General features: G+C 37.6%; 2 protein-coding genes across 4 annotated transcripts in view; one reads left to right on the forward strand and one right to left on the reverse strand.

Annotated features, from left to right (window-relative positions):
- LOC128999417 (leucine-rich repeat and fibronectin type-III domain-containing protein 3) overlaps positions 1–23,117 on the forward strand; it is a 74,216-nt gene extending 51,099 nt beyond the window's left edge. The window contains exons 3-12 of one of the 2 annotated variants that reach the window (XM_054425924.1): positions 10,149–11,036; positions 11,588–11,742; positions 12,062–12,222; positions 12,566–12,835; positions 13,707–13,849; positions 16,146–16,325; positions 16,979–17,178; positions 17,839–18,050; positions 19,855–20,013; positions 21,366–23,117. In XM_054425924.1, the coding sequence (XP_054281899.1) occupies positions 10,155–11,036; positions 11,588–11,742; positions 12,062–12,222; positions 12,566–12,835; positions 13,707–13,849; positions 16,146–16,325; positions 16,979–17,178; positions 17,839–18,050; positions 19,855–20,013; positions 21,366–21,640 (2,637 nt within the window). In that variant the 5' untranslated portion in view covers positions 10,149–10,154 and the 3' untranslated portion in view covers positions 21,641–23,117. Of the gene's footprint in view, positions 1–10,148; positions 11,037–11,587; positions 11,743–12,061; positions 12,223–12,565; positions 12,836–13,706; positions 13,850–16,145; positions 16,326–16,978; positions 17,179–17,838; positions 18,084–19,854; positions 20,014–21,365 lie in introns of those variants that run through there. The other variant, XM_054425925.1, reaches the window with a different exon arrangement.
- The window catches only part of LOC128999416 (rab3 GTPase-activating protein catalytic subunit), a 101,721-nt gene that overhangs the window by 68,207 nt on the left and 6,376 nt on the right, over positions 1–27,138 (reverse strand). For both annotated transcript variants that reach the window (XM_054425923.1, XM_054425922.1), the window contains exons 8-9: positions 26,286–26,345; positions 25,118–25,290 (exon numbers count right to left, since the gene is read on the reverse strand). In XM_054425923.1, the coding sequence (XP_054281898.1) occupies positions 25,118–25,290; positions 26,286–26,345 (233 nt within the window). The remainder of the gene's footprint in view (positions 1–25,117; positions 25,291–26,285; positions 26,346–27,138) is intronic.

The raw sequence follows: 27,138 nt of genomic DNA on the forward strand, positions 1-27,138 counted from the left end.
CTAAACAGCTACTTATTTGCATTAGCAGAATTGAAAACAAGTTGGAGGTCGTTTTGAGAGGTTATCTTTACATAAAAATGATTAATTTTCTAGCTTTGTTTTTGTTAATTAATGATGCATTATGACGAAAAATACAGTTCACCACACGGGCAAAAAGTGACTTTTTAACTCTCGCTCATTTTCCGACTTCGGCTTCACCTCGATCGTAAAACTTGACCTCGGGTCAAAAAGAGTCACTTTAGGCCCTAGTGATGAAATATACTATTCTCATTTAGCGATAGTTAATTTACGCCACTAGTAGTTTTTTTACTAGGTTACTGCATGTTAAAATTTTGTCAAATTTAACGTGCCTCCCTGGTTTGTACACGAGTTTTTACTATAGGATGTAATGTCATTTTATTGAAGAGAAAAGCGTTAAATATTTGTTTAGATTAAATTTTAACAGCACAACATGTAGGAAGTCTACAGTAACGCCACTTGCTATAGCGATGCGGCTGGTCGCGGAAATACCGGTGGAACCAACATTCCCCCTGAGGAACACCCGCCGCTGATAATTGTGTGAGACCGTTACAGGATCAGAGAATTAATGGACGACGTGCTCCCTGGCCTACATGGCCAATTACATGGCCAACCCTGCGGCAAAGAAACATCTAGGTAGAACAGCGTTGTAACTCACAGATATACTGTATAGAACTTGAGCGTTGTAACTAGGGAAGGTTGAAACAGAGAAGATTTAGAGACAAGGTTTCTATGTTTTTGATTGGATTGGACACTAAAATGTTTTTCCTTATGCAAAACATGTTAGTATCAATTATTCCCTATGTAAATAGCATTATGTTTGTTGCTACAGGAAAGGAAAACGGCGTTTTATAATGTCACTAGTGGTTGGTTTAATAATGTGTTAAAAAAATTGCACATGTGATCAAAATATATCCAAATGATACACATTTTTTTGGACAAGCATTTTCTTCTCCGTGGTTGTATGTCTATAATCAAAGACGCTTCATAAGCAGCTTGATGAACAGGCATTGCCACAAGCCGTATTTGACCACCTGTGCACGATATGATCTCAACAGGCCAACAACTGCTGTGCAAACATTCCGGGTACAAACGACCACATCTCAAACAACTTCACGGGGCATAAACCGTCAGTGGAGAAAGTAGGCTGAAATAAAGACATTACTAATACAAACATGGAGAATAATTGTACATCCCATCACGAAAGCGGCAAAAGAAAGATAAAGTTGATCTTTAAACAGGCGGACTCAACATTATGCTTCACACTAGGCTATTATTCTTGGCCTCTTCAGGCAGGCATCGTTCTCTATGGACAGTGCTGTGATTAGAAGCTGACATTATGATACATATTCCTCACACACGATCGTCCATACGCGTTGCGAGTGGTTATCTTAATGTGATATTATATTCGTTGAAAAGTGTCATTGTAGTGATAATAATGTTCAAAAGTAAACCTATCTTATAAATCAAACTAATGTTCAATAGATGAGCTGTATTGTGGTTGGCACGAAAATCCTGCGTTTTTATCAAAGAAACTAGTAAACGTAATCCATAAAGGTTACGAATATATCCTCGTAGAGGATTTGTGGTAAATTTCATGTACCCACGCAACATTTTATTTTATAGTCCGTCCGTTTAGCTAAGATACCCAGCGTAATATATTATACATTTAAGGTAAATAGTCTCTACCAACTTTTACACTACTAAGCAAATGAGTCGTCTTTTAAACATGCTCCTACTTTTTGCGCAAATGGCAAAATGCATAACTAACGAAATCAGTGGAAAAATAGTTACAATGACCTAAAAATAGCGTTAATTTCTACAACTTTTCCATTTAGTAACACCAGTAATTACCTGTTAAGTGCGCTCTCAACTAAATTACACACAATGATTCATTAAATCATTAGTAATAAACATTTAGTAACATTCTGCAATTAAGCTACATTAATCAATCGCATCACCTAGTATATTCCTGGGATCACAAAACTTTAATGGGTTTAGACCGCTTTCCCTTAAAAGTGTTTGACTTCATACTTCATTACAAAAATGCCACTGGCGTAGATACGAGCAAAAATAAGATGATTGAATCACCCAACACTATGACTAACCTAACGGTCATTCCTCCACATAGGAAGGACGCATGTGCTATGACGATGACCATAATGGAACTTCCGATCTACTTCGCGGGTCCGTTACTGGGCTCGTGCCACAGCCTTATAGATTTGTCGCCACAGAGGTCGAACTCGCCGCAAGAATACTATAAACAATGGTAATGCAACCATGTTTGGAGTCGCTACATAAAGCCGGCGAATAGCAAGTGCCCAGTGGCGGTAACGTATTCATAAGGTGTCAAGTCAGTCCCGTTGACGTCTTACTATTTAAAGAAGTACGAGTTGAAATATGATAGGAATAATCTATTTCAGAGTCTCTACGACACACCGGTTCAGTAGCGCGGTAGTATGTGCAAGCAGGATTATATCATATTGACACTGGATACTGCGAGAAGACATTGCACCCAATTTCAGTCCTATTAACTTATATCCTATCCTACAGTTTAACTTATGTCAGTTCCTGTGAACCTCAGAAAAAATAATGTTATCAAAGACGACTACTGTATAACTTTTATCATTGACTATACACAGAATAGACTTCCCAAGTAATGTAAAAATTTGAAGCCAAAAATGTGCTGCAATCTGTTGAGATGGTCACCAACTAATGACAATATAATGTGTATAAGTGATAAATCAATCAATCTGTGTACAGTCAATGCTTTTATCTTGTTATAAAAACATTCAAGATGATCATCAGAGGAATCTCAAGAATAGTGTCACTCATGCCTGCGATTACTGCTGATTCATCATGCATAACACACGAGGTTGGTCTGTCGCTATTATTTTCTTCAATAGTACACCCTAGATATGTGTCTAAGTTTTTATCATACAACTATTGTAGTATAGAAAAAGTGTGCATTTATTTCTTGCTGCCCCACTCCAAGAGAGCCTCGAATTTTCTTGTACACTATGAGTTATTACGATAACAATGTCGTGTTAAAAATAAACCCTTGGACTACTGAGCAACCTTTTTTAACCACTAAATAAATTCTGTTCTCACATTCTCAAAATCAACAGAAATTCAACAATGTTATCACACTGAAAATCTTCCATCAACGGTCATCAACTTTCACACAGTCGCTGGCAAAATCTCATCTGCAAAGACAAAAGCATACGCACGTACGAGTACGAGATACAACGAGATGCATACATATACGATGATAATCAAACACACGTCACATTGTTTACACTAACCACGCCATCGTGCCAAGGGCGGAGGAAGGAGCGTCTGCGAGCAGATAGACGCGGTTGGAGAACCGTCTGGGCCAGGGTCCGTGTTGGGAAATGGGCCTTGGGCCTTGGGCGGAGCGTCGCGTGTAAGGGCGGATAAACGGGACGAGGCGGATGTTTTGCCTTTCATATGATTCCTAAGAGACTTTACGACAACCATACCAGTAATTAAACTGAACGCAAAATAGTGCGTCGTGACTTCGGAATTTCGCCTTGGCCACTAGAGAGTAGGCCTATGGTTTGGTGCTGGTGCTACTTTTCGAGGGACGCGGTTGGTCTTAAGGTTATAGTGCGAGTATTATAATTACCACAAGAGGTTCTCACCAGTTGCTGGAAGAGGAATCTGAGATGCTAGTAGGATAACATAGGAACTTTAACAGCCACTGGGGCACAGCCCAAGGGGCTTTTTCAAAAATTTAAGGTCAGTTTGCAAATCTACGAGACACGCTCTTTTCAATGAGACATCAATGGATCAAATAGGTTAAGAAATGGCGGAGGAGTTCAACCGACAAAGTTTCATGTAGTGTATTAATTATATAGAGTGTATCGGTATAATTTGTATGACTACTAATCATACAATGGTAAATATCTTAATAACTCACGAATTAGAATGTCTTTATAATATTACTATTATGCATAAACTACTTGCTCAAGTTTTCGCTGGTGTTTGGTTTGTAAAATGCTCACACTTTAGTGGACTATACATGCGTTTTGAATTCCTAGATTGGTTAAGTGAAATGAATGCATTTATTTGACATATGCAGAAATATCATCATAATATTTGCCCTCATTTTGATTACGTTTGTAAGGTTTCTTGTTAGTATTTTACAAGGTAAACCTTAAGTTTCCAGAGATAAACTACTAAACAAACTGTACTGTTGTAATCAACTCTTTTCAAATGTTATGTTCACTATTATATAGCGTTGCCACTTCACTCAACCTGCATATTTTCCGAACATTTACTAGTTACTAGTTGCGTATTATACAGGTGCTAAAATTATACTTTCTGTGTTTCCTTCATTTTAAGGGATGCTGGCGCAAAGCCTTTGATAAAGTACTGACGACTTTCCTAAGCAAAACAAGAAAGTTATAAACACCGTTTAGTTATTGAACTGTTGTTATCTTAGCCTTTGTTCTTTGCCACTGGGAAATACATCGAATAAACACAGTTTGGAAAACGATTACCCACAGACGTGTGATGAAAGTCAGTAATGTGAGGATCAGCAAAATTGTATGATTACCAAGGCGATGAGACGATACTCAAACAGTTGAGTTATGTTAGCCATCATCAGTTATCAGTCAGCTATGAGATTCATTCTGGAATGCAACGAGTGTACATTACAGTGAACAACTCCTATTAACTTTCCATATGCAAGTGCAACGCCCAATAAACACTAACGCCGAGAAACAGTGCCAATTAGCACATTGTTTACATTATCAATAATCAGTTTCTCTTCTATTAACCTCGTCCGTGGCTTTCGTGTAGATCGATAACAGGTACATCGAATGAATTAATTGCAAAAGTCATTACAGCGGCGAAGAGAGCCCAGTGGTGTATCAGAGCACGACGTTATGGGTTGATGGCTGAGAAGAAGATAGGCCGTGCGAAGGCGTTATAACTACGTTTTCTAGCATTTGAAGATAAAAACAAAGGTTTCCAACAAAGATGACTTGTTTTTCTTACGTAATACAGCAAAGGCAATAAAACATGTACAATCAATGGAATTGTGGTGAATCAATAAGCTTTTGTAGAATAATAGAAATAGATAACGCTATGGTCTTACTTGAAAATCGCATTCTGAAATGAGACCCTACCTTACCGTGATTCAATAAAATTTCATAGAATTTAACAAAGTTCATGTTCAATGTAAAAAATCAATACTGTAATAAGTCCACACATATTATTTTCATTAATATTTTTTCGACAAAGGACTCAAAATAGTGCGACGAATGTTTGATAAACGCTATTGTATCACAGCTTTTACTGACAGAACTTTTATACTAGCCAACGTCTCAGCGATTATAATTATTCATCAGTAGGTTAATCCAAACTGTTTAAAGACAACAAATTGATGAGTAAAGTAAACAACTAATTGTTAGTATTAAAGAGAAAGGGGGATAAAAACCATGTAAATATACTTTTCCGCCGACCCGCGAAATTGCAGCACTAATTTTTGTGTTTGAAAATGATACCTGAACACATTTTTAGGGCCTTCTGTAGTAAATCTTTCACACAATATTTCAATTTTGGTTGGTAAATATAATTCCCTCGCATCTCTTCGTAATCAACCATGGTGTAAAGGCAATGTTTAAAATCATGTGTATGGAAACATTGTAATTCTTCAAGCATGCTGAACTCGTTACTCTAGGGATACCAACGCCCCTAGTCGAAACTGCTTAGACAAAAACACCTCAGCAAACAAAAACCCTTAATGACTATGTCTTGCAAATGAAACGAAAACATGCAATCGCAAAGTATTTTGGCGTTCCGAATCCTCACAAAAGCAAAACACAGACTTCGGGAGTAATTGGTGGGTGGTTGATCACCTGCAGCCTAGTCGCATAACGAGACTGGAACATGGAAATCAAACAAGGGGTTGTGTGGCTGGGTCTCCACGCATGGTGTACGATTCAACACCTTCATGTAGGAAGTAGCGATTATCACCGGGTCCACCGTCAAGTCCTCGGTGTTTGCTTTCTCCGGCCTCGGGCTTAGGATAGGCATTAGGCCAATCAGCCGCACAGGTGCAAATATTTGCATCGGCTGGATATTGTAGTCATTGACTTAGAAATCGAGTGGATTACATAGTTTCTTTATTGAGAAACATCCTTTTTTGTGCAGGATTATTTTGCAGAGGTTATCAACTGTGATGCACCTGTAAAGAAAACGCAATACAAAAGTTTATAGCAATGGTTTGGGGATTTGGACTGTGTGTCACTGAAAGCATGTGAAACATTTCTTGACCGGGGTCAATATGGCAAGGTAGTTAAAATAGCTCAAAGAAAGAGTGGTAGAATGGGGCGTTACAGAGACCTCTATTGAACTGAATAGCTCAGAGTAAAAATCAACAAACCCCATTCTATTTTTTTACACGGACGCGCTGGCACAATTTTAATCAAATTACTTGCTGGGCTTTCCACTCGTCACACGTACCTGTTCTCCCAGTTCCCACATTCTTCCTCCCAAAAGTAATTCAAAATCTCTCACTGAAATAAGCTCATACACACGTCGTAAACCACCCACTGGGCATTCCTCGTCACAGCGGGGCATAGAATGACAATGGCGACAGCAACCTCTTTGGCACGTCATGACGTTGCTAGCCTACTTGTGGACAACAGCTCCGCGGCCGAGGCACATGACTGCCATCAGGATAGGCGACGTCATGGCTGTTGTGAATTGAAACAATCAGCCCTACTAAAAAAGTACAGCACTGGCCAGCTATGCGGATATAGTGATCACCTACTAATCAGATAGTTATCAATTAGATTTGGAGAATTATCATAGCTTTGCGATGGTTCCCTAATCATTGTATCCTTAATCATTGATTTTTTTTAGTAAATTGTCGTTGCTACAGAACCAGCTAATCTGAGTAATGAACAAAGCTATCATCTCATTAATGCAACCTCATCCTTCACTCATCATGGCTCAAAAATACGCACTCTGGGGTGGCGGTTTGTATCTTTAATCATATCATTAAACACTTGGTCAAATCACGGACAAGTATAGTGGCAGTAAAAAAGCAATGCATATAGGTGGGGTTGTCTAATGAGGGATCACCAAACACTATATTTCACCAAAGAAACTTTCGTTCCAACTTGGTCTGAAATTGTACTACCATCTGAAAAACCAAACAATCGATGCAGATTCTGGCCAGCGCAAGCTCGTTGCATCATGAACATGGTTAACTGCATTTTATACCCACCGGGTAACTGTGCATCAAACGTCCAACTGGCCCTTGGTCTACATTCTACCCGTAGGAATTTGCAAGAACGTTTAATAGCACCACACATTGATGGAGTGAAGTACACGTAACCGATCGAGGAAGGATGAGTGGCTCGTTTACCGGTGCCATTACCATGTCAGACATGAGGATTTGCACTTCTGGTAATTGGCCCTCCTGCAGAACTCGTCCAACGGCGCCTCAGCTAACTGTTCTGCGACTCTTCAGTTTACCCTAACATTGCCTTGGTGGGAAACTCGCTTCGTACAATCGTAGACGTGCGATTAGGATCAACACGTGTCTCCCGACTCTATTGCTATAATCACTTACAATCAACTCCAGCTTATCGTTAGACGGTTATCTACAATTAGAATCGTTGCGCGGTTGGATGCTAGGGTATCAAAGTAGGCGTCTAGTATTGGTTGAATACCGTCAGTTTAACAGACCACAGAGATGTATGTGGTAATTGTTTATATATTCCTAGCCTATATTTATATTCTCAATTGCTTGCACACATAGTAAACATATATTCAAGCATTTTACAGACCAAATGATGCGTCATTATTTTGTGCAGAGCAAAGTTGAGGTGCAGCTAGAAGAATACGCTACCGACAACACAAAAATAAAACTACACAAACCCGCTGATGCATGAATACATTATCCTCACTTTAGCAGCGTAAACTATTATCAATCCAACAAAATTCAAGTCTTATTTACATTGTCCCCTACACAGGCCAAACTCCACAAAGAGTCACGGTACAAAGGGCGGCATCAATCAAAGCATAGCAAACATTTCGACAGCGTTACATAAACCTTCATAACACTGCAAGAAACCGATCCAAAATTATAGTATCGCAACCGATATGATCAAACGGTTTGGTGATCAGGTGGGCTGTGGCATTGTCCTGCACCTACAGCTCACAGATACCCGTGGCCGTGGAGAATCGCGGCCCTTATCCCATAACTTCCGCGGTCTCATCTCCTCCGACGTCCGTCGTCGCCGGGCGATTTCTCAGTTTTCTTCCGTCGTCGTGAGGATTTGGAGAAATTGATATGTTGCATAAGTGGATAAGTGTATCACTCGCTGCACGAAGGCATTGTGATGTCCGGCGAGGGCTTGACCATGTTAGTGTTAGATATATAGTTTTTTTTAGTACGAAGATATATCGTAATGTTAAAATAATCGTTTTGTTTGTTTAAGTGAAATCTCTTCTATTCTGCAATGGATGACAATAGTTGTGGAACTACTACTAGTTATCAAATAATTAATTAGCATTAGCAATAGCTTGTTTGCAATGTGTTTTACGACTATTTATTAAAATATAAAAAATAACCAAAGAATGCGCTTTAGCATTGTAGCAGAGATTGTAGCAGCTACCAGAAAACATTTACATAATTATACAGTAATGAACATGTTCGATGTTCCAGTCAGTAGCCGCCCCAGTGACACGAATGTAACTGTGACTCCCCAGTAACTGTTCCCCAAGTACCCTTCTGACCCGTCATGGGAAAAAGTAACAGCCGTTCTTACATCTCCATCTCGTACAACTGCGGTCGCGTGGTTGCTACTTGAGTAGGTTCCAATTTCAATGTAATTTGTATTGTATTTCCGGTCGTTAAATGCAATACTGTTTCCATCTCGTATATCTACACTGTTTTGAGCAAAGTTTATCAATTTCCTTTCGATGACTTATACTGTATTTATCAACTGATTTACTGTACCAACATTCTACTTGAGGTGGAATCAATATTTCAACTTGACCCTCACTTTTACAATCTCCGGTTGATATACTTTCTCCGATCTTGTTAATGGACATCACATTCTCCACACTTAATACAATCCCGCGGGCGTTCACACACGGCTATCACGGAGGCCGTGGTTTGGTTGCCGCGGTTGCCGAATGCCGGGACGGTCACGTTTTGGCGGGTGTCTACCTCTCCGCCCTCCACCACCGCCATCGCTACTCTGAATTTCTCCATTACTGAACTAAGAACGTTTCAACTCACTTTGACCAGATGTTACCCTATACAGTATTATATGTGTTTTCCAAGTTTTTTGTTAGATTCCCTCTATCGGACGATTCATTTGCTAATTCAAAAATACCTATACAGAGAGAGTCTTGAGTACCATATGAGTAGGCCTATAACTAACATGATTACAAACTGATAGCTTTAAAAATGGACAATGGCATTCACAACTATTGTCGACTGATATTCACTATACACATTAGGAGAGAAACCCTTGTGTAAACAAATACAATCATCACGGGCATTTTGTTGGTTTGGTTCAACCTATCCTGGTAATTATTTTGGTTGTTCACTGCAAATAAACTAGGTTCTACATTTCCCTGGAATTTCACATCAAATTCTAACTACTGTTTTTGTGCATTTTCTATTCTTAAAATAGCACCCAACGACCACCAGCTACTGTCATTATATTATTACTGTATTAAATAGAAGAGTAAGCCACCAATATGACCAATATTATATACATTGCCTCTAAGTCTCAAATAAAAATTGTATTCTAATAAGATTAATACTTTAGGGACACCTAGGTAATGAAATGAAATGGGTACTGTATAGCTAAGTAGCTGATGGGATCAAATGTTTGCCCAACAATGAAAAAGTCGCAGATTTGATCTTGAGAGATATCAGTTGCTTTTTGAAGGTTCAAAACTGAGCCTTCGATTGTCAGCCAAATGGTCCTGCTGTGACTAAAGAAACAGCAGGTCTAGGTCAGTTACACAGGGCATCTCACTCTATTCTACTCTACCCTTCACTCATATCCTCGTTAAAATACACAGCATTGTGTTACTGTCTAAATGTAATGAGTGTGGTATTTGTTCAGGAGGGGATGGCTGGGGGCTGGCTGGGCGTATGGCTGACTCTGGGACTGTACCTAGTAGCAAGTGAGGCTCAATCCCAGTGTCCGTGGGGCCGAGAAGTCAACGAGCTCCAGTCCGCCTGTATCTGCGCCTACAACCTTGGCCAGCAGCTGTCCGTGCAGTGTGACATGGTGGACTGGACACAACTGCTTAAAGCGTTGGACAAATACGCCCGTGAAGACTCTCTGGACCTCCTCTATGTCAACAACAGTTCTGTCAAAGCCTTGGACGCAGCGGCCTTCAGTAACCTGAGACTTCACAACCTCCAACTATCGGGATGTCGCATCAAGACAATCAGTCCTGAAGCTTTCCAAGGACTCGAGATAACCTTGAAGAATCTTAACTTGCAAGACAACGAACTTGATGAAATCCCCATAGAGAGTTTGAGAGGGTTGAAAAACCTCACTTTATTAGACCTCTCACGTAACCGAATCACCAAAGTACCTGATGACGCTTTTATAACTCTGACTCGTCTGTCAACGCTGAAACTGTCAGATAACAATGTTACAATCTCTTCAGAGGCGTTCAAAGGCCTTGAAGAGTCACTAAAAAATCTCAATTTAAAGGGGACGAGGCAGAAAAGGATACCTGAAGCGGTCCGTGGTTTGAAAACCTTAGCTTTTCTAGATTTAGCTCAAAATGGACTAACAGAACTTCCAGGATCAGGAGGTTCAGAACTCCTTTCTGGGTTAGAATCGTTGACAGCACTCAACCTAGAGAGGAATGTGATCCAGAGGGTGACTGACGACACTTTCCTCGGAGTAGCTGACACTCTCAGCTCCCTCAGTCTGCTCAACAATCTACTGACAGAGTTTCCAGTGGGAGCCATCAACAGTCTTACTGAATTAAGGGTACGGTAAATTACATTCATGTTATGTTAAAATAGACATGTTTCAGTATACATCACAACAAAATACTAATTTATTTTAACAACAAGTATGATTTTATTTATTATAAAAAGTATGATTATACTTGTGGTGTTGAAGACTTACCAAATTAGAAAAAATTATAGATTTGCTTAAGAAGTCTTAATAGAGCAACAATTAAAAAAAGGTTGTTTAAAAAACAATGAGCGATTAGTAAATGAGATTATTGGCCAAAGCTAATGGTTGTAATTTTGAAGTCACTTCAAGGAGTTAGTTGGATAGATGTCACTGAAGAATGTGTATATTTATAATTATAAAGTAGGTCTACCAAGAATTTAGTGCAGAAATTTTCCATTTGATGTGTAAAAAAACACATCGTGTCGTGATGGAAAATGTCTCCATTTAACACTTAGATACTCACCATCACCAAAAATGAACTTAAAAAATGATAAAATTTACTATTAAGAATAAGGATTTAACTAACATTTCATCTCCGTAATTATTATCTATACTGTATAACCCTTGAATACTTGTAGGTTTTGGACATCGGGTTCAACCTGCTGACAGAGTTACCAGTGACTGCATTCTCAGGGACTCCCTCTCTCACTCTCCTAGCTCTGGATGGCAACCCTCTAGCGTCCATCCCTGGTGCAGCACTAGCTCACCTCAACACAACCCTGCGTGGCCTCAGGTACACCCCCATCGATTTACACCCCCAAAACTAAATCACAAACTAAAAAGCACTATAAAAACTTGTTCACATTGCAAATTCTCTTATTTTTAAAAGTACCAATTGTTTTCAATGCACAACTCATACTACCGTTTTATTGATGAGAAGTCTTTCAATAAACTGATATTTTGATCGATCAGTAAAAACTTAAATATGGATATATTTTATCAACGGATCATCTTGATTTTGACCCCTTAACATGACATTAAGAACGCACGATCTAAAATGTGTTTAACAAAATGAAAATAGTATTTCATTATAACTCATGTTCTTTACACAGTCTGGGAGGCCGTTTCCTCCACTGTGACTGTCGTCTGCGCTGGATAGCACAGTGGATCCGCAGCAACGATCTCCAAGTAACAAGTCGCGAGCGCAGCCCACAGTTCTGCGGGACTCCACCACGGTTCCACGACCGTAACTTCTACACAATCCTTCCTGAGGGTAAATACTTTCTTAGACTGAATCTGAATACGAAGTTGGTAAATGAAACTGAGTTATATTAGCACAGTTCTGCTGCAGTTACTGCGGCTATCTGTAATTTATTGGATCCCAAAAGTATGGTCTATTTTTTTAGTTTACTTAAAAAAAATCTTCCTAACTTTCCTAACTTCCTAACAAAATTCCTAACTTTTTTAGTTTACTTAAAAAAAATCCCTAATCCTATTGACTTATGATTATTATTGTTAACTTTGCAGAATTTTCACAAAAATTCTGTGTAACACATAATCTTACTAATTCACAAAATAATGTTGTTCCGAAACAATAATCCAGATATTTATTTCAGAGTTGACTTGTGGCAATGAAAACAGTCCAGTGGGAGTTGCAACTGTAGTGAACGCAGACTTAGATGAGGTATTGAACAACCCGTCGTTGATAGAAGAGGAGGAACCAGAGATCACAATTACAACGACAAAGCGAACAACAATCACTCCGATAACTACAAGACTGACAAAACCTACAACGACCACCACAACAACAACGTCAACAACAACGACCACAACAACACCATCGACAACATCGACGACCGCAATGACTGAAACAACACCTACCACAAGTAAGACTTTATATTGTATATGCAACTCTTGTGGGCAATCGAAAATAAAAAAAATCTTGCAATTCATATCCAGCTGTCCAGCTTCACTCATGCCACAAGAACAGAGCAATTCTAAAAAAACCAAAAACCATCAAAGAGCAATGACTACAGTATTTGACGCACTTTTATACTGAGACATTACAGATAAAATTTAAAAAGTAATTCCTCGTTTAAACCTCCTTTTAGCAAATTTAAAGTAGATATTTATCAATTTCCACACCTCAAAATTGATCAAAAATTTCAACCAGGTACAGATGGGTTACAAAACAGCCTCCTCTAATACAAGGTCGCAGTTTTGAAGTGTGGCAATGCCGTACCGACCGGCCTATTGCCATGGTGATAGCAGTAATAACAAACCCAAGCTTAAACAATCCGCAGACGTTCCATTATGAAGTTCAACAGTAGGCCGGGACTGCAGGGTTGCCACTTTAGTCTCGCCGCGGCCTTGTATTAAAGGAGGCTATGTCTACATACGATAGGTTGTTTATAATAAACTCATGACAGTCATTTACGAATAAGCATAGTAATGCATTTTTAAAGTATTAAAATACCATCACCACGATAAATATTACAAAAAACATGTATAATGCTACTATAGATGCACTCAAAGTAAACAGATTATTTGTAAAAGAGTTTTAACTTTTAAGAACAGCATGGGATTGGTTTCAAGAGAAATAAGGCTAGCTGGTGTAAAATATCTGTAAAATATATTTAAGGGAATGCTGTGGTTGAGGTTTCACTTCACAAAAAAGACACACTACTAATTAAAAATTTGTAAAATAAAAATATTATTTCCTAGACCAAAACTTTAACTTAATCAATATTTTTAAAGCCATGTCCACAACGACACCCCGACCTACAAGACCAGCACTAGTGACATCTACACGTCGCAGCGTACTGTCTCGTACAACAGTCCCGCCCTGGCCTCAGCAGCAACGTCCTCTGGTGCTGGGACATCCACGAGCAGTACAAGAGGTGAGTGAGTCACAGGAAGTAACTTATTGTAAAATAGGGTTGAAACAGTATGCCGCATGCAAATTAAATTAACGTTGCCCAGAATTAATGATGTGCATATGTGAGTTGTGGCCACCACGACGTCATTACCGATCGGTCATTATATGTGTGTTTGCGTATTGTGTGATGACTGTTTTATGTTAATGTTGAAGACAAAAAGCAATAGCAGATCACCTGATGATGTCCATACTTGGGAATAACGAATAGAAATTCTATCGAATAGCACTATTCATTAGTTTTTTTGGCTAACTTCTATTTTATTCGTTTGTTTTTAAATTAACTAACTAATAACTTCTATCAGTTACTTTTTACGGGACTAACTAATAACTTCTAACTAGTTAGAATTTTCAACTAACTTTCCCAATTATGCGGAAGCATCTCAAATACTGGTTATTTATTTTACATGATCAGTGAGGGTTGCGTGCCGCCGTGAGAGGTTAGTGCCCTTGTAGACAAACAACGCGGGGGGGTGGGGAAAGAGAAAGTCAAAGTCCAGTTGCTTTGGAATGCAGTGGGCCTGTGGAAGGGTAGTTACGGCCATTATCAACACCCCAAGCACTGATGGGTGGGAAGGGGAAATGTTTGTTTGGTGACTGTTTTATCATCTCAAGTGTCAAAACATTGTCTTAGTTGATGTTCATTATCTGACAAGTTTTATGTCATTTGTTTATGTTGTAGTAATGTAAATAAATGTGACAATGTTTGATTAAAACACAAGTACCAGGGGACCGATCTTGCTCGAGGTGTTTGATTTGTTCAAGAGGTAAAAAATAGAGCTTATAAGCCTACAAATATTTTCAGTCTTACTACGATTAATTAAGTAGTAAAGTCAATTCGTTTTTGTTAGACATCCACTTATCCTCAATTTCATCTACGAAACTTTTTAATTTGGACGATCAATCTATAAAATGTCCACAATAAGCTTCAATCAATATAAAACTCATGATACATAACATCTGTTATCTGACGACCGTTATTGCATTAAGTCACTGGGATCGTGGAACGTTGCAACTATAATTACGGGATGGTGTAGTAACGCATCAATTCGTGCGGTGCATCGTCGAAAAATACAAATCTCCTTGGCCTTTCCTTTAGATTTTTAGTTTAATGTCAGTGTATATTGTTTTGCAGTAAAACACTTAATGTTTTTGAAAAGTCGTAATTATCCCTTTGGTTAGTAAGACATTATACAATGCAAATGTATTTTACAAGCAATTTTCATGTGGGAAAATAAAACTCTTAGAACTTTCTACAACTTAGTTATATTTTACACTTTAAAAAACAGGACAACAAAACGAACCTTCTTTAAACATTAATTCAACTCAACACCCATTAGTCACCATGACAACCGAAATATCCAAAATCGTAAACATAAAGGACACTAGTCAGCTGATGCTAGTTCACAGCTACACGCCCCCGTGGTGTCAACACCACCACACGCCCTCGAGGTGCCGACACAACTTACACTTTCATTTTTAATAGCATTGAAATTGGAGGAAATCGTAGGAGCCATTTTTTAAATCATATCTTGCGCAATCTTTACTCATATTATAGTATATATTAGTAACCAAGATGTGACATTAAAAAATACTTTATAACAACTGCCCAGTGAACAACTAATTTCTACTAAAACTAACTTTATTTTCTATCAGTTAGTTTTTCAACTAACTAATAACTTCTATCAGTTACTTTTTAAACTAACTAACTTATAACTTCTATCAGTTACTTTTTACGGGACTAACTTATAACTTCTAACTAGTTAGAATTTTTGACTAACTTTCCCAACTATGAGATGTCACTGTGTTGACGAAACACATCGTAATCTACACTAAACTTGGAAAGGTAGAAGGTAACATTATTATTTATTCAGAAAAAAATAAAACATATTGGATTAAAGTTTTATTTTAATCTACCATACAGATGTTTTTTAAAATGTGGAAACACTATCCGATGAGAATGGTTTACTGGAAGGAAGAATGTAGTGTCTATGGTTAGAAATATGTTTTGGCTCATAGAGATTTAAGTAGGGAAAACATGTTTATATAATTTTAATTCAAAACTAAACTTCAATTCTATCTATATCATAATTCATTGTCATACTACCTTTGAATTTTCAAAATCGATTAATTTACCTGTATCTTATAATATTCACTCAAAGTTAACATTTATCACTTGCTTTATTATCTCAAGTTTTTGGAAAAAAATTTCCCATTAAAAAACTATTGCAAAACCTACTATTATCTTTTTGATTCTGTAGGTTTTGGTGCGATCGGCCCACCGACAAGACAACTCTGTGATCATACAATGGGACTCTGAGACAGCCAACATTCTCGGCTTCCGAGTCGTCTACAGGCTGTTTGGAGACCGCAGCTTCAAACAAGGCCCACCACTGGAGGCCAGCGAACGAGAGTTTAAAATCAAAAATGTTCCTTCGCAAGTAAGTGTGGTGGGATGCCTTAAAAACATTGAGATTTTTTTTAATTAGTAGCTTTAATCAAAACTCAGTAAATGAATACAGTAGAGAAGGGTAGTTTGTTAAAGCTGCTTCTCAGGGTTTACTTAGACCATAATCTAAAGAGCAGGATTTTACAGTTTATTTACAAGATGGGAAATATTATTCTTTTCTTGTACCTCATATGGACTACAAGAATTGTGAAATCCGAAGTAAATTAAACATTACGATAATTCTATGTTTTTATCTCAGAAAGAAAGAAGAGATGTTGAAGAGGGAGAAAAATGTAGGGTTATAAAACAGCTGGCCAAAAAATTGCAAATGCAGATTTTTCAAAGGAGTGATGAGTGACCTACTTTAGTTTGAATCTGAAGGGTTAGCCTAAAAACCCAAAGTTGCTACTACTGGCTTTGACTGTTTTAAAAGAGCGGATCTATGTCCTTGAATATTAGGGGTTTCAATCATTGATCTTGGAGAAGGTACAGTTGTTTTTGTGTTTTTCTTTGACACACCCGGGTGAGTCATTTTTATAATCATTTAGCCCATTAAGAAGTTACCGAGTGAGCCAGTATGGACTGTGGTTTAACATTCTTGTCTTGTTTGATCACATTGACATTACTGATTTGTCCCTGTAACAGGAGTGTATCGTGGTGTGTGTGATCTCGCTGGAGGAGATCAACGTGACGCCGGACACAGTCCCGTACAGTCAGTGTCGCGAGGTGCGTACAGTCGCCTCCCCCACCAGTCACATGGACAAGATCACCATCGCTGCCAGTGCTGCCATATGCGGCACAGTGGTGGTAGCCGTCATCATCTTTGTAGCTGCCAGCAGACGCAGGTTTGTCATGTTAGGTGGAGTACTTTGTAGATGTTTACAAAATTATTACTTGCCAGACTATTTGAATGACAAACTCGTCTGTTTATAATTTTTGTTAGGAGATACTAGTTCCTTCAGCCGTGCTTCCCAATGCTATGATGAGGTAGAGGATAATATTGTGATTTTTAAAATGTAGCCTTCTGTAGAAAACACTTTTAAACTTATTCTTTATAAATTTACCATAAACAGTCGTTTGAACAACACATAACTTTTCACACAACAGTAGAACCTTGCTAATTTGAACCTCCATAATTTGAAAACCTCTATAATTAGTAATGTTTGTCTGTTCCTCTCAGAAAACCTCTAAAATTCAAAAAAATGTTGTACTGATAATTTTAAGGGATTTTTATGCTTAATTCCCTCTACAATTCAAATGTTGTTGCCGTAATTCAAACTTTTACCTCCAAAACTTGAAGTCAACCTCTACAACTCGAACTGCATTATGGTAAGCCTTTGTAATTCGAAATCAGGACAAAAATACGCCTGTTGAAAGATGAACTGACGCTCTTATTGATGTTCCCATGATGTGTTCATTAGTCTCCATTCTCTCAAACTCTCTACACTTAAAACTGGGACCTTCAAGTGAATCAATTAAAGAAAAGCTATCCTTTGTGTTCACAGGTCTCGCAAGCTACACACTTTGGCTGGGGGCTCCAAGGCGGGTCTCCCTGTGCCGGGGCTGCCCGTGGCGTGTTGCCCCGCCTCTAGCCCCGGACCTCTCTCCTCCCTCGCCACTCTCAGTGCCTTCACCTCACACAAGGACTGGGACCAGGTGTCTGTATACAGCAATCGTAGCCTCTCACGTCCCAGAATGTATCATATGGAGCGCCAAGGTCCCACTATCTTCTATTAATCATATTACTAATGTACGTTTAAGTGGTGCCACTAACAGGACATTACTTCTTTTACTATCCTTTACAGTAGATGTAGATATATTTTAAAACATAAATACTTGTTTGATGTTATTTGTTAAATTTGCAACACATCTTTGCTGTAGTCAGAGGATTGTAATTAGTATGTTTCATGGGGTGGGCTTGTGGACAAAAAATGCTTAATAGAAATAATTTTAGAAAAAATTAGATTACAAACAATTTTATTGTGGGATTACTAACCAAACAAAAACATTTTATTTGACACATTGGTCAAGGAATAACAACTCTATACTGGCTAGGTGAATAGTGAAACACTATTATTGGACTGACTCCATGTTACTTTCCAAAAATATTTACCTCTAACAAAATATCGATCCTGATTGTTAGTATTCAGTAATATTAGTAAGACGAGGCATCTACCTTTTATCCGATGGATTTAATTTCACAAATATTTATTAAATTAATTTCCCATTAAGACTTAGATGTTTAAAAACTAAAAAAAGGATATTTATCCTTGTTCAATACAAAAAAAAATTTTACATGTATAAATCTGATATAAACAAATTTGATTCTTTTCAACACTTTCATAGTTAATGACATCACCAACACCGAAAACTGTTAAGATTTTTTACAGTTGAAAATATGACCTTTCCCATGAGAATAATACAGGGTGTTTTTAAAAGAATGCCGGGATTTTAAATGGTAATTGCTTGGATACTATTCAAGGTAACTAAACAATTTGTACGTCAAATTGAAACTGAAACAACTGTTTTGTTTCCCGTGTAGCAAGGGAGGAAACTTTGACGTTGGCATGCGTAAAACAGGTGCGGGGTGATAGGCCGCTATTGTGACTCATACACCAGACGCCAGACGTCAGTCGCCAGTACGACGTTTACGGCGCACAGAAGTCACAGATTGTAATCTGTAGTTCGCAGAGTTTATATCCATTGCTAAATTAAACTAAATTTAAATCTACTTGATGATCAAGAAACTTGAAGCTGGTTTAATGATTTCCGTGGCACCGAAGTGTTTTGAAAAGACGTTCACCTGCCAGGCTAAAAACAAGCAATGACAATTCTGCATCAGAAGCCCGAAAAAACCAATGGCCCGACGAAGTCTTCAGTTTAAAAAACCTAAATTGGTCACATTATGATGTTATCTATAAAAGATAGAGTCTTTGTGCCGAAAAGATTCAGTTAAGACATCAGATAAACCCGCCGATCGCCCTAAGCGTACAAACTTTGCCAGTTTTACGCTCATATAAGATTGAGGAAAATCTAAATTTTATTAAATCATTCAGAATTGTATGAAAGAATGGGAAACAAACTTTCTTCTTTTCCCTTCAATTTGACGTTTAAATCGTTTAATTATCTTGAATAGTCAACGACCGTTTGAAATCCCGGCATTCTTCTAAAAACACCCTGTATAAGTTGAATGTTTGTATGGATATGATTGTTGTTTACATATTTTTGAAAATATATGTGTAAAATCTAATCAAAAACTGTTTTAATATTAAATTTTTTTAGATGCTAGTCATTTGAGACCTGCAAAAGTCAATCGCAACACGGCAAACTGTGGATATAACAAAACCTACATTCTAGCTCATAACGCTGTTAACTCTATTGACAAGCGGAGGTACAGTATTCCCTTTTTCTCAAACTGTCTAGATTTCGTAACTTGCCTCATTGGTTGTTACTAAGATACCATTCCACGCATCCTATATCCGCTGTTCCACTATTGACTAAGAAAGATTTTATGGTTCTAGGCTCACTAACAACGCCATGTATGGGTGACGAGATGAGATTCACAGGCAAACCGACCAAGACTCGCTCCGTTGCCGACGGCCAATCCCAACACAGTTTCTCCAACCACTCTGGCCGTTACAACAACGCCTTCTCCGCCGGACTAGTCAGTTCTCGTCCAGGTGAGTTTAGGTTTACATCAGGTGTGATCTACATCTCTTTTCATTTCTGCCAGTATATACAGGGTGTTGAAAATGTCTGGAACCAACATTATATCTGGTGAGTGGTTAAAGAAAAACAACTGATATTTTGTGTACGGATATACTATGGTTTTACCTATCTTTTGGTGCCTTATGAAAATGTTTCCTACTTATAGGGAACGTCCTGTGGAGGATGCAGTAAAAAGTTTTAATGGAAGGCTATGGTAAATGATACATCATTTTAAAGGCCATTTTTTTCTGAGTAAGGAGCCACAAGTTTCATCTCAAAAGGACCACCCTAGCAAAAATGGCGACTGTTTGAAATTTAAAAAACCACTTATAGGGAACGGAATTTTTAAATTTCAAACAGTCGCCATTTTTGCTAGGGTGGTCCTTTTGAGATGAAACTTGTGGCTCCTTACTCAGAAAAAATGGCCTTTAAAATGATGTATCATTTATCATAGGCTTCCATTAAAACTTTTTACTGCATCCTCCACAGAACGTTCCCTATAAGTGGTTTTTTAAATTTCAAACAGTCGCCATTTTTGCTAGGGTGGTCCTTTTGAGATGAAACTTGTGGCTCCTTACTCAGAAAAAAATGGCCTTTAAAATGATGTATCATTTATCATAGGCTTCCATTAAAACTTTTTACTGCATCCTCCACAGAACGTTCCCTATAAGTGGTTTTTTAAATTTCAAACAGTCGCCATTTTTGCTAGGGTGGTCCTTTTGAGATGAAACTTGTGGCTCCTTACTCAGAAAAAAATGGCCTTTAAAATGATGTATCATTTATCATAGCCTTCCATTAAAACTTTTTACTGCATCCTCCACAGGACGTTCCCTATAAGTAGGAAAGATTTTCATAAGGCACCAAAAGATAGGTAAAACCATAGTATATCCGTACACAAAATATCAGTTGTTTTTCTTTAACCACTCACCAGATATAATGTTGGTTCCAGACATTTTCAACACCCTGTATAATGCTTTTAAATAAGATTTTCTGAAGTTAGTTTATCTGAATGAAAGTCACTGGCATTAGGTTTATTCATATATTGGTTCCAAAACTAATCTCAAAATTATTCCTAATAATTTAATATTTTAATATTTCTAAGATTGAACCTCCAACCCTGGGATTGGAATATTGATATAATGAGAATATAACATGCTTTTTAAACCAACTACTTCCAACATTGAACCAATTTAACTGCTACACTGCAGCAAATTCAGTTATTCAGTAGATTCAGTAGATAAAAGAGCATTTCTAGCATATTCTGCTATTCCGTCAGTACATCACAGAGTACTTCACTTAGTTTCAATACCTCTCGTATTTACAGAGCTGCGGCAGTCCCATCAGTCGCTGGCCGTGTCCGAGCGCATGTCCCGCGTGAGCTACCCGGGGACACACACTCACACGCACACACATGCCCGGCCCCGCCAGCGACCCCGCAGTAGTAGCAGGGACCACTCTGCCCCCACCCGGCCCCACAGTCGCTACAGCACCACGGGGTCTCTGACCTACGGCGACGTGGCCGACAACTGGACGGACCACGACATGGACATCTACATGGCTCGCAACCCCACGACGCGGGGAGGGTTGGTGCCACTGTAGCGGTGCGACCACTGCAGGCCGCCGCTGTGTCGTGTCCACCAGCGATACGCACGTAATTACCAGCCGTTCTACTAATCTGTCAGTCAATTGAGTTTGTGGAATACCTATTCTGATTTCCAATAGAGTTTTTGTGGCAATTAGAAAGTACTTATTTTAGTTTGTTGCTGCAAAACTTGACCTTCACATCCAATTTTTATTAAAACATAATTAATTATCGGTACTTTGAAAACTGTTAATTTTTACTTAAGAAACAACTAGCCCTTAAAATCTTAACCCTGCAAGCGCAATAGAAACATTGTTATAGTAGTACTAGATAAATCCCACGTAGTTGAATTTCTCCTATTTATATTCTTCTTGCATCATTAAGGTTATGAATTCAATTCTGATAATAGTTGAAATCTATTGCACCTGAAACCATTAATCCGAAACTAACAAGCCTCTCCTGTGAGTGTTAATGAGGACATGTAAGCTGATATTCAGCAACTTAATTTAAACTATGCTAGTTAGCTGTAGACGTCAAATCACTAAGTTCTGTTGCTGGTAATTGCGTTTTTGTTGTGGACACACCAAAGTCAAAAGACTTCGCGGCCTGCAATCTTGTGGCGAATGGGAAATTATGAAGGGACACAAGTGAGCACGTCGGTTTGACTGGTAATAAATTATTTACTGTAAATATGCAGTGTTATAAAAGTGAAATTTAGTGCAATCTATGTGACCGGTGGAAAACACCATCTAAAGGCCAAATTGTAAATAAAGCTTGCTACCTACCAGTAATGGTAAACAATTTAATTGTAAGCATAGTTATAAGATATGTTTTGAAAATCAAAACATGGCTACCTACTCTAGACTGGTTCTAGAGTAGGACTTAAACTAGCTTGCAAAACTACAAGACTTATTAAACAAATTTACAATCAGAAGTTTTAGAAAACTGTAAATCGTCTCTTTAGAAGAGGTTAATTATTTATTTGATCTAGAATCAGATTGTTTCAAAACAAGAGTAGTCCGAGTGAAAAGGGTCTGATAAGAATTGAGACAAATCTGAGTATCTCTTAGACAACAAACAGCTGTAAAATTTTCTATCGGACCATTTTCATGTGGACTACCTTGGCTTTAAATGTATTCAAAGCATTAAAAAAATTGTTACCCATGCATGGCTCATCAAACTACCATATCTTTCATCAAATTACATTTTTAATACAAATAAAACTCATGTCATGAAAATGTTTAAAACTCACACACCTAAATATTAACAAAGGATTTGTAAGTTATAAATTGAAAAATATTTTTAAGGCATGAGTTTTATCCAGATCTATCTATTAATGTTAAGAGTGAAGCCAAAGTATTGTGTTTTGATGATATTAATGACCAATTACACGAAATAGTTCTTTGTAGCACAGTTTATGTTTATATTTGTAATAATTCTAGGGTAAGCATATAATGGAAGTTGATTGTGAATAATTATACGACGAAAAGGTGATGTACTTAATGTAAATTTCATCAAATTAAATGTTCTTGTATATAAACATTTTATGTGTGTTATTGTTACCTTGAAAAAACATTCATTTGAACAGATAGAATAAATTGATTTTTTCACAATTTCACCCTAACAATTCTAATACCAGATAATTGCATAGCTGTCCTTTTTGGTCACACGTAGAAATTTTCACTAACCTGCAAAAAGTGATTCGCATGGATTGTGATTTTTCTAACTTTAACACTGATGTGGGAACAGTTTTTTCTACCTTCACATCCTAGGCTCCTGCCCAGACCTGTTTTACACCTTATTTCAGACCACAACTAGTGTTTTGCGGCATTATCACTTAAATAATAAAACCCATGGTTGATTACCAGGATTTGACTCTGGTATCTCGGGAACCAAAGTAGCATACGGTACGGGACCGTAGGAGAAAATGTTTGTCCAATGTGTGCTTAATCTTGGCTAAGGGAACAGATTATCTTATTTAGGCAACTCACTCATCTTCCATCTATATTTGGGTTAAACTTTTTTATCTATCTGTTAATTATTTTTTAGGTTATGTCTTTTATCTATATAATTAGATACGCCAACACAAAATTTGTCAGTTGAACTCCTCCGCCATTTCTTAACCGATTTTATCCATCGACGTCTCATTGGAAAGAGTGTGTCGCAATGCATTTTAGAAAAAGTCCCTTGGGCTCTGCCCCAGTGGCTTTTAAGGTTCCCATGTTATCCCTCTGAAGAACATAATTTGTTTAAATTTTGATCAGCTGTGTAATTTAATTGATGTTATTTATTTTTCAATTCAACAAAACGCATTAGGTACATTTACTGATTTTGTTGAAATTAAATATTTACTATTTTAATTTACATTCGTACATATTGCAATTTAAAAATTCGAGAAAGCCTGGGCAATTCGATATAGTTTACCAAATAAGAAAAATAAATTGACAGGGTACTATATTTCTTGAGCGAATTGAAAGAACCGATTTGTTAACCATGGAAACATAGGAAAGTCATAGAACGCCACCAAGTAGTAGAAATGGATATTTTTAAAAAACATTTACTATCGTTATCATCCTATATAATGAAGAACACCTACAACAAGAAGATCCCCACAAACAATGAACAAGGATTTTAGCCGAAGTGCTACTATTTTGTAGGAAACGCGGACTTAACTTTATGATGATTGGCAAAGGAAAACCCTCTATGGCTGAATTAAACTGGTATAGCAAGGACATTAAATATATATTTTCATAAAATTCAAGTGATTTTAAAATAATATGACTGCATCCAAGAAACCTTAATAAAACTTCCATTGAAGGATTCACATTATTAACATAACTATTCACATTTTAAGGGAAACAAAAAACCATCTGAAAAACATTAGGCATTTCAATTCTGCATTTTTTCTGCTTCTCCCACCAGCTAAGCTGTACATTATTGAGCTTAGTATGGATTGGACATGTAAGGGATTTGAACCTGTGCATGTGGAAAGACCTCAACGCTCCACTATCAGAGTAATGCCTTAGCCAACTCAGCTAAGCAAACTAGCACTCGGAGGTGACAATCGACTATAACTATAACTGGGCTTAGGTTTTAAAAGTAAAAGTATTAACAATTTTATAATATAAAATGTCTTATTAATAATACACAGCAATTTGGCCATTTTGAATCAGTGTGCAAAAGAAAAATATGCAAACTGTGTTTATTATTGGTGAGTCGGTGGCTCAGACGGTAGCGTCACGGATTTCGGGCCCAATGCAGTGATGTCATGGATCCTGGTCACTGCCGCTACTTTTTATCAGTACAGTTCAACCTTATACTGTACCAGCACACCCCTTGCTTTGCTGGGTACGTTCCACGCACAGGTCTATAGCCTATGTGGCTGGGCAAATGCAAAAGAGACCGCCAACCTCTTTTTTTAGAAAAAAAATCATGCATAGCAAACCGAATAAATACTAGCGAGGAACGTGAAAAACATGAATAAAACTACTCACCCTGGGATTGGAACTGCTCTCTCCCAACGGAACCTGAGTTCTTGACAGAACTCAAACCAGAGATGTGCGGCTGCCTTGACTCCACCCAGGGTGTGAGTGGCGTGAGACATGACTACGGACAATCTCCATACCAGGCTGTCCACCGGGGCGGTCTTCATACCAGCAAACATCTCCTGCGGAACAAAGGCGAGAACAGATCATGAGGCTAAAACTATGGTGGTATCAAAAGTAAAAGAGCCTACTTATGATTAATCAGGCTGTGACACACTCTTGGTCTCATAATTAATGCTGAATTATGAATGCATTGCTGAATATTATCATTAATGCTGAATATGGATGCAGGGTCAGTCAGTAATGAACAGAGATTACCTATGTAGCTTCTATTAAAAGGGTAATTTATTGAAAACCCAATGTTCAAGGACAGCTGGGTCCAAAGCGACTTCTACTGTTTTTTTCTCTCAGGACCAGACCGAAGACTTTGAGGTTACATATAAGGAGATAACTATATCCACTCAGATACCAAGATTACTGAGTAAGTGTTGGATAAATAGATGAAATAGATGAAGCGGTATTACAGTTAACCAAAAAATAGGACCCTACTCTCTGTTGTCTTCTCCCCATCATAGACAATTTGTTGACAACTTATTGCAAGTATAGTATTTCCAATAGCAAGTACTGAAGAGTATTTTTTAATACAGATTTTTTGAAAAGAACCGTGAACTAAAACAACTATTATTATATAGTTAAATAGCCTACATTGCTATTTTAGATTATTTTCAGGGTAAATAAATAAAATATTTAAAAAAACATTTCATTTAGGATAAGTCTAGGAGCTATAAAAAGGTTTAATTCTAGGAACTCTATAATGGTTTGATAACTCGTTAATATAACCAAATCGACAACATGCAAAGCATAATACCACAACACTGTGTTGTATCAAAATTACAAACAATTTTTTAAGGAACAATAATATAAAATAACTAAAGCCTTGCTGCGTAAAATAATTGTTTTTTCTTTAAAAGTAAAAACTCACCTAAAATGACGATATTACAGTGTTAGCCTACATTTATATTTTCCTATAAATAAATACACTACATATTCTGTGGTACACTATATTTAATTAAAAAAAAAACGAATTTTCAAATTGATTTGAAAACATCAAACATACCTGGTTGGGTTTTGAATCTTTGACCAAGAAGTTTGTAAGATACTCTGGATAAGGGCTCCTCTGAAAATAACATTGATGAATTCAATGAACATTATATTGAGTACATGTAGACAACAAAACGAACAAAAATATTTAAGAAATAAAGGAACTAAATCCTGCTTTAACACGTTCGCTACTGCAATAGTACGAAATTTATCATTCACATGGACCAGCGACGCACATATGCGACGGCCGGTTTCCACCCATAGACTGACAACACATATTTGCGTGGGGGTTCTAATGTTATTAAAATGCTTATGTCTTTGTAACGGTCTATTTGAAGGCACTGAATTCCCTGCAGTGGTCTACAGAGATGTCTGACACACAACTGCGTCGCTTGGTCAGTGGATATGATGATTGGTGACGTCATATGATAGTTGGAAAAACTGGTCTTTACTTTTCTGCATCACTGTATGTATGTATGCAGTATTTATGCTGCATTATCCTCTGTAGCTTTTATATTTGTTCAGTTATAAACTGTTCTTGAATAATCTATTTTTTTTTTACTTACTTTTACCTCAAAACACAAACAACAATGAACTGTCGCATATATGCGACGTTTGGTCTATTTCAAGAAAAGTATGATAAATTTCACTATTGTCTTTGCTGTAGACCGGGCGTCGAAAATATGCGACATTACAAAAGGTTATAAAAAATACAAAAAAACAAGAATAAATTATTTACAAACACGATTGTAGCACATTACAATGTAAATGATCACTGTTTTACAGGTTTTCACCCATGGTCTGTGTGTACTGTTAACCAAGTGTCAGCCGGTGTATGTGTAAGATTCAAATGTATACCTCGGCCTGTG

Source organism: Macrosteles quadrilineatus, unplaced genomic scaffold (genome assembly GCF_028750875.1).
Source record: "Macrosteles quadrilineatus isolate MER2022 unplaced genomic scaffold, UCM_ALF_1.0 Scaffold_8__2_contigs__length_117827958, whole genome shotgun sequence".
NCBI lineage: Eukaryota > Metazoa > Arthropoda > Insecta > Hemiptera > Cicadellidae > Macrosteles > Macrosteles quadrilineatus.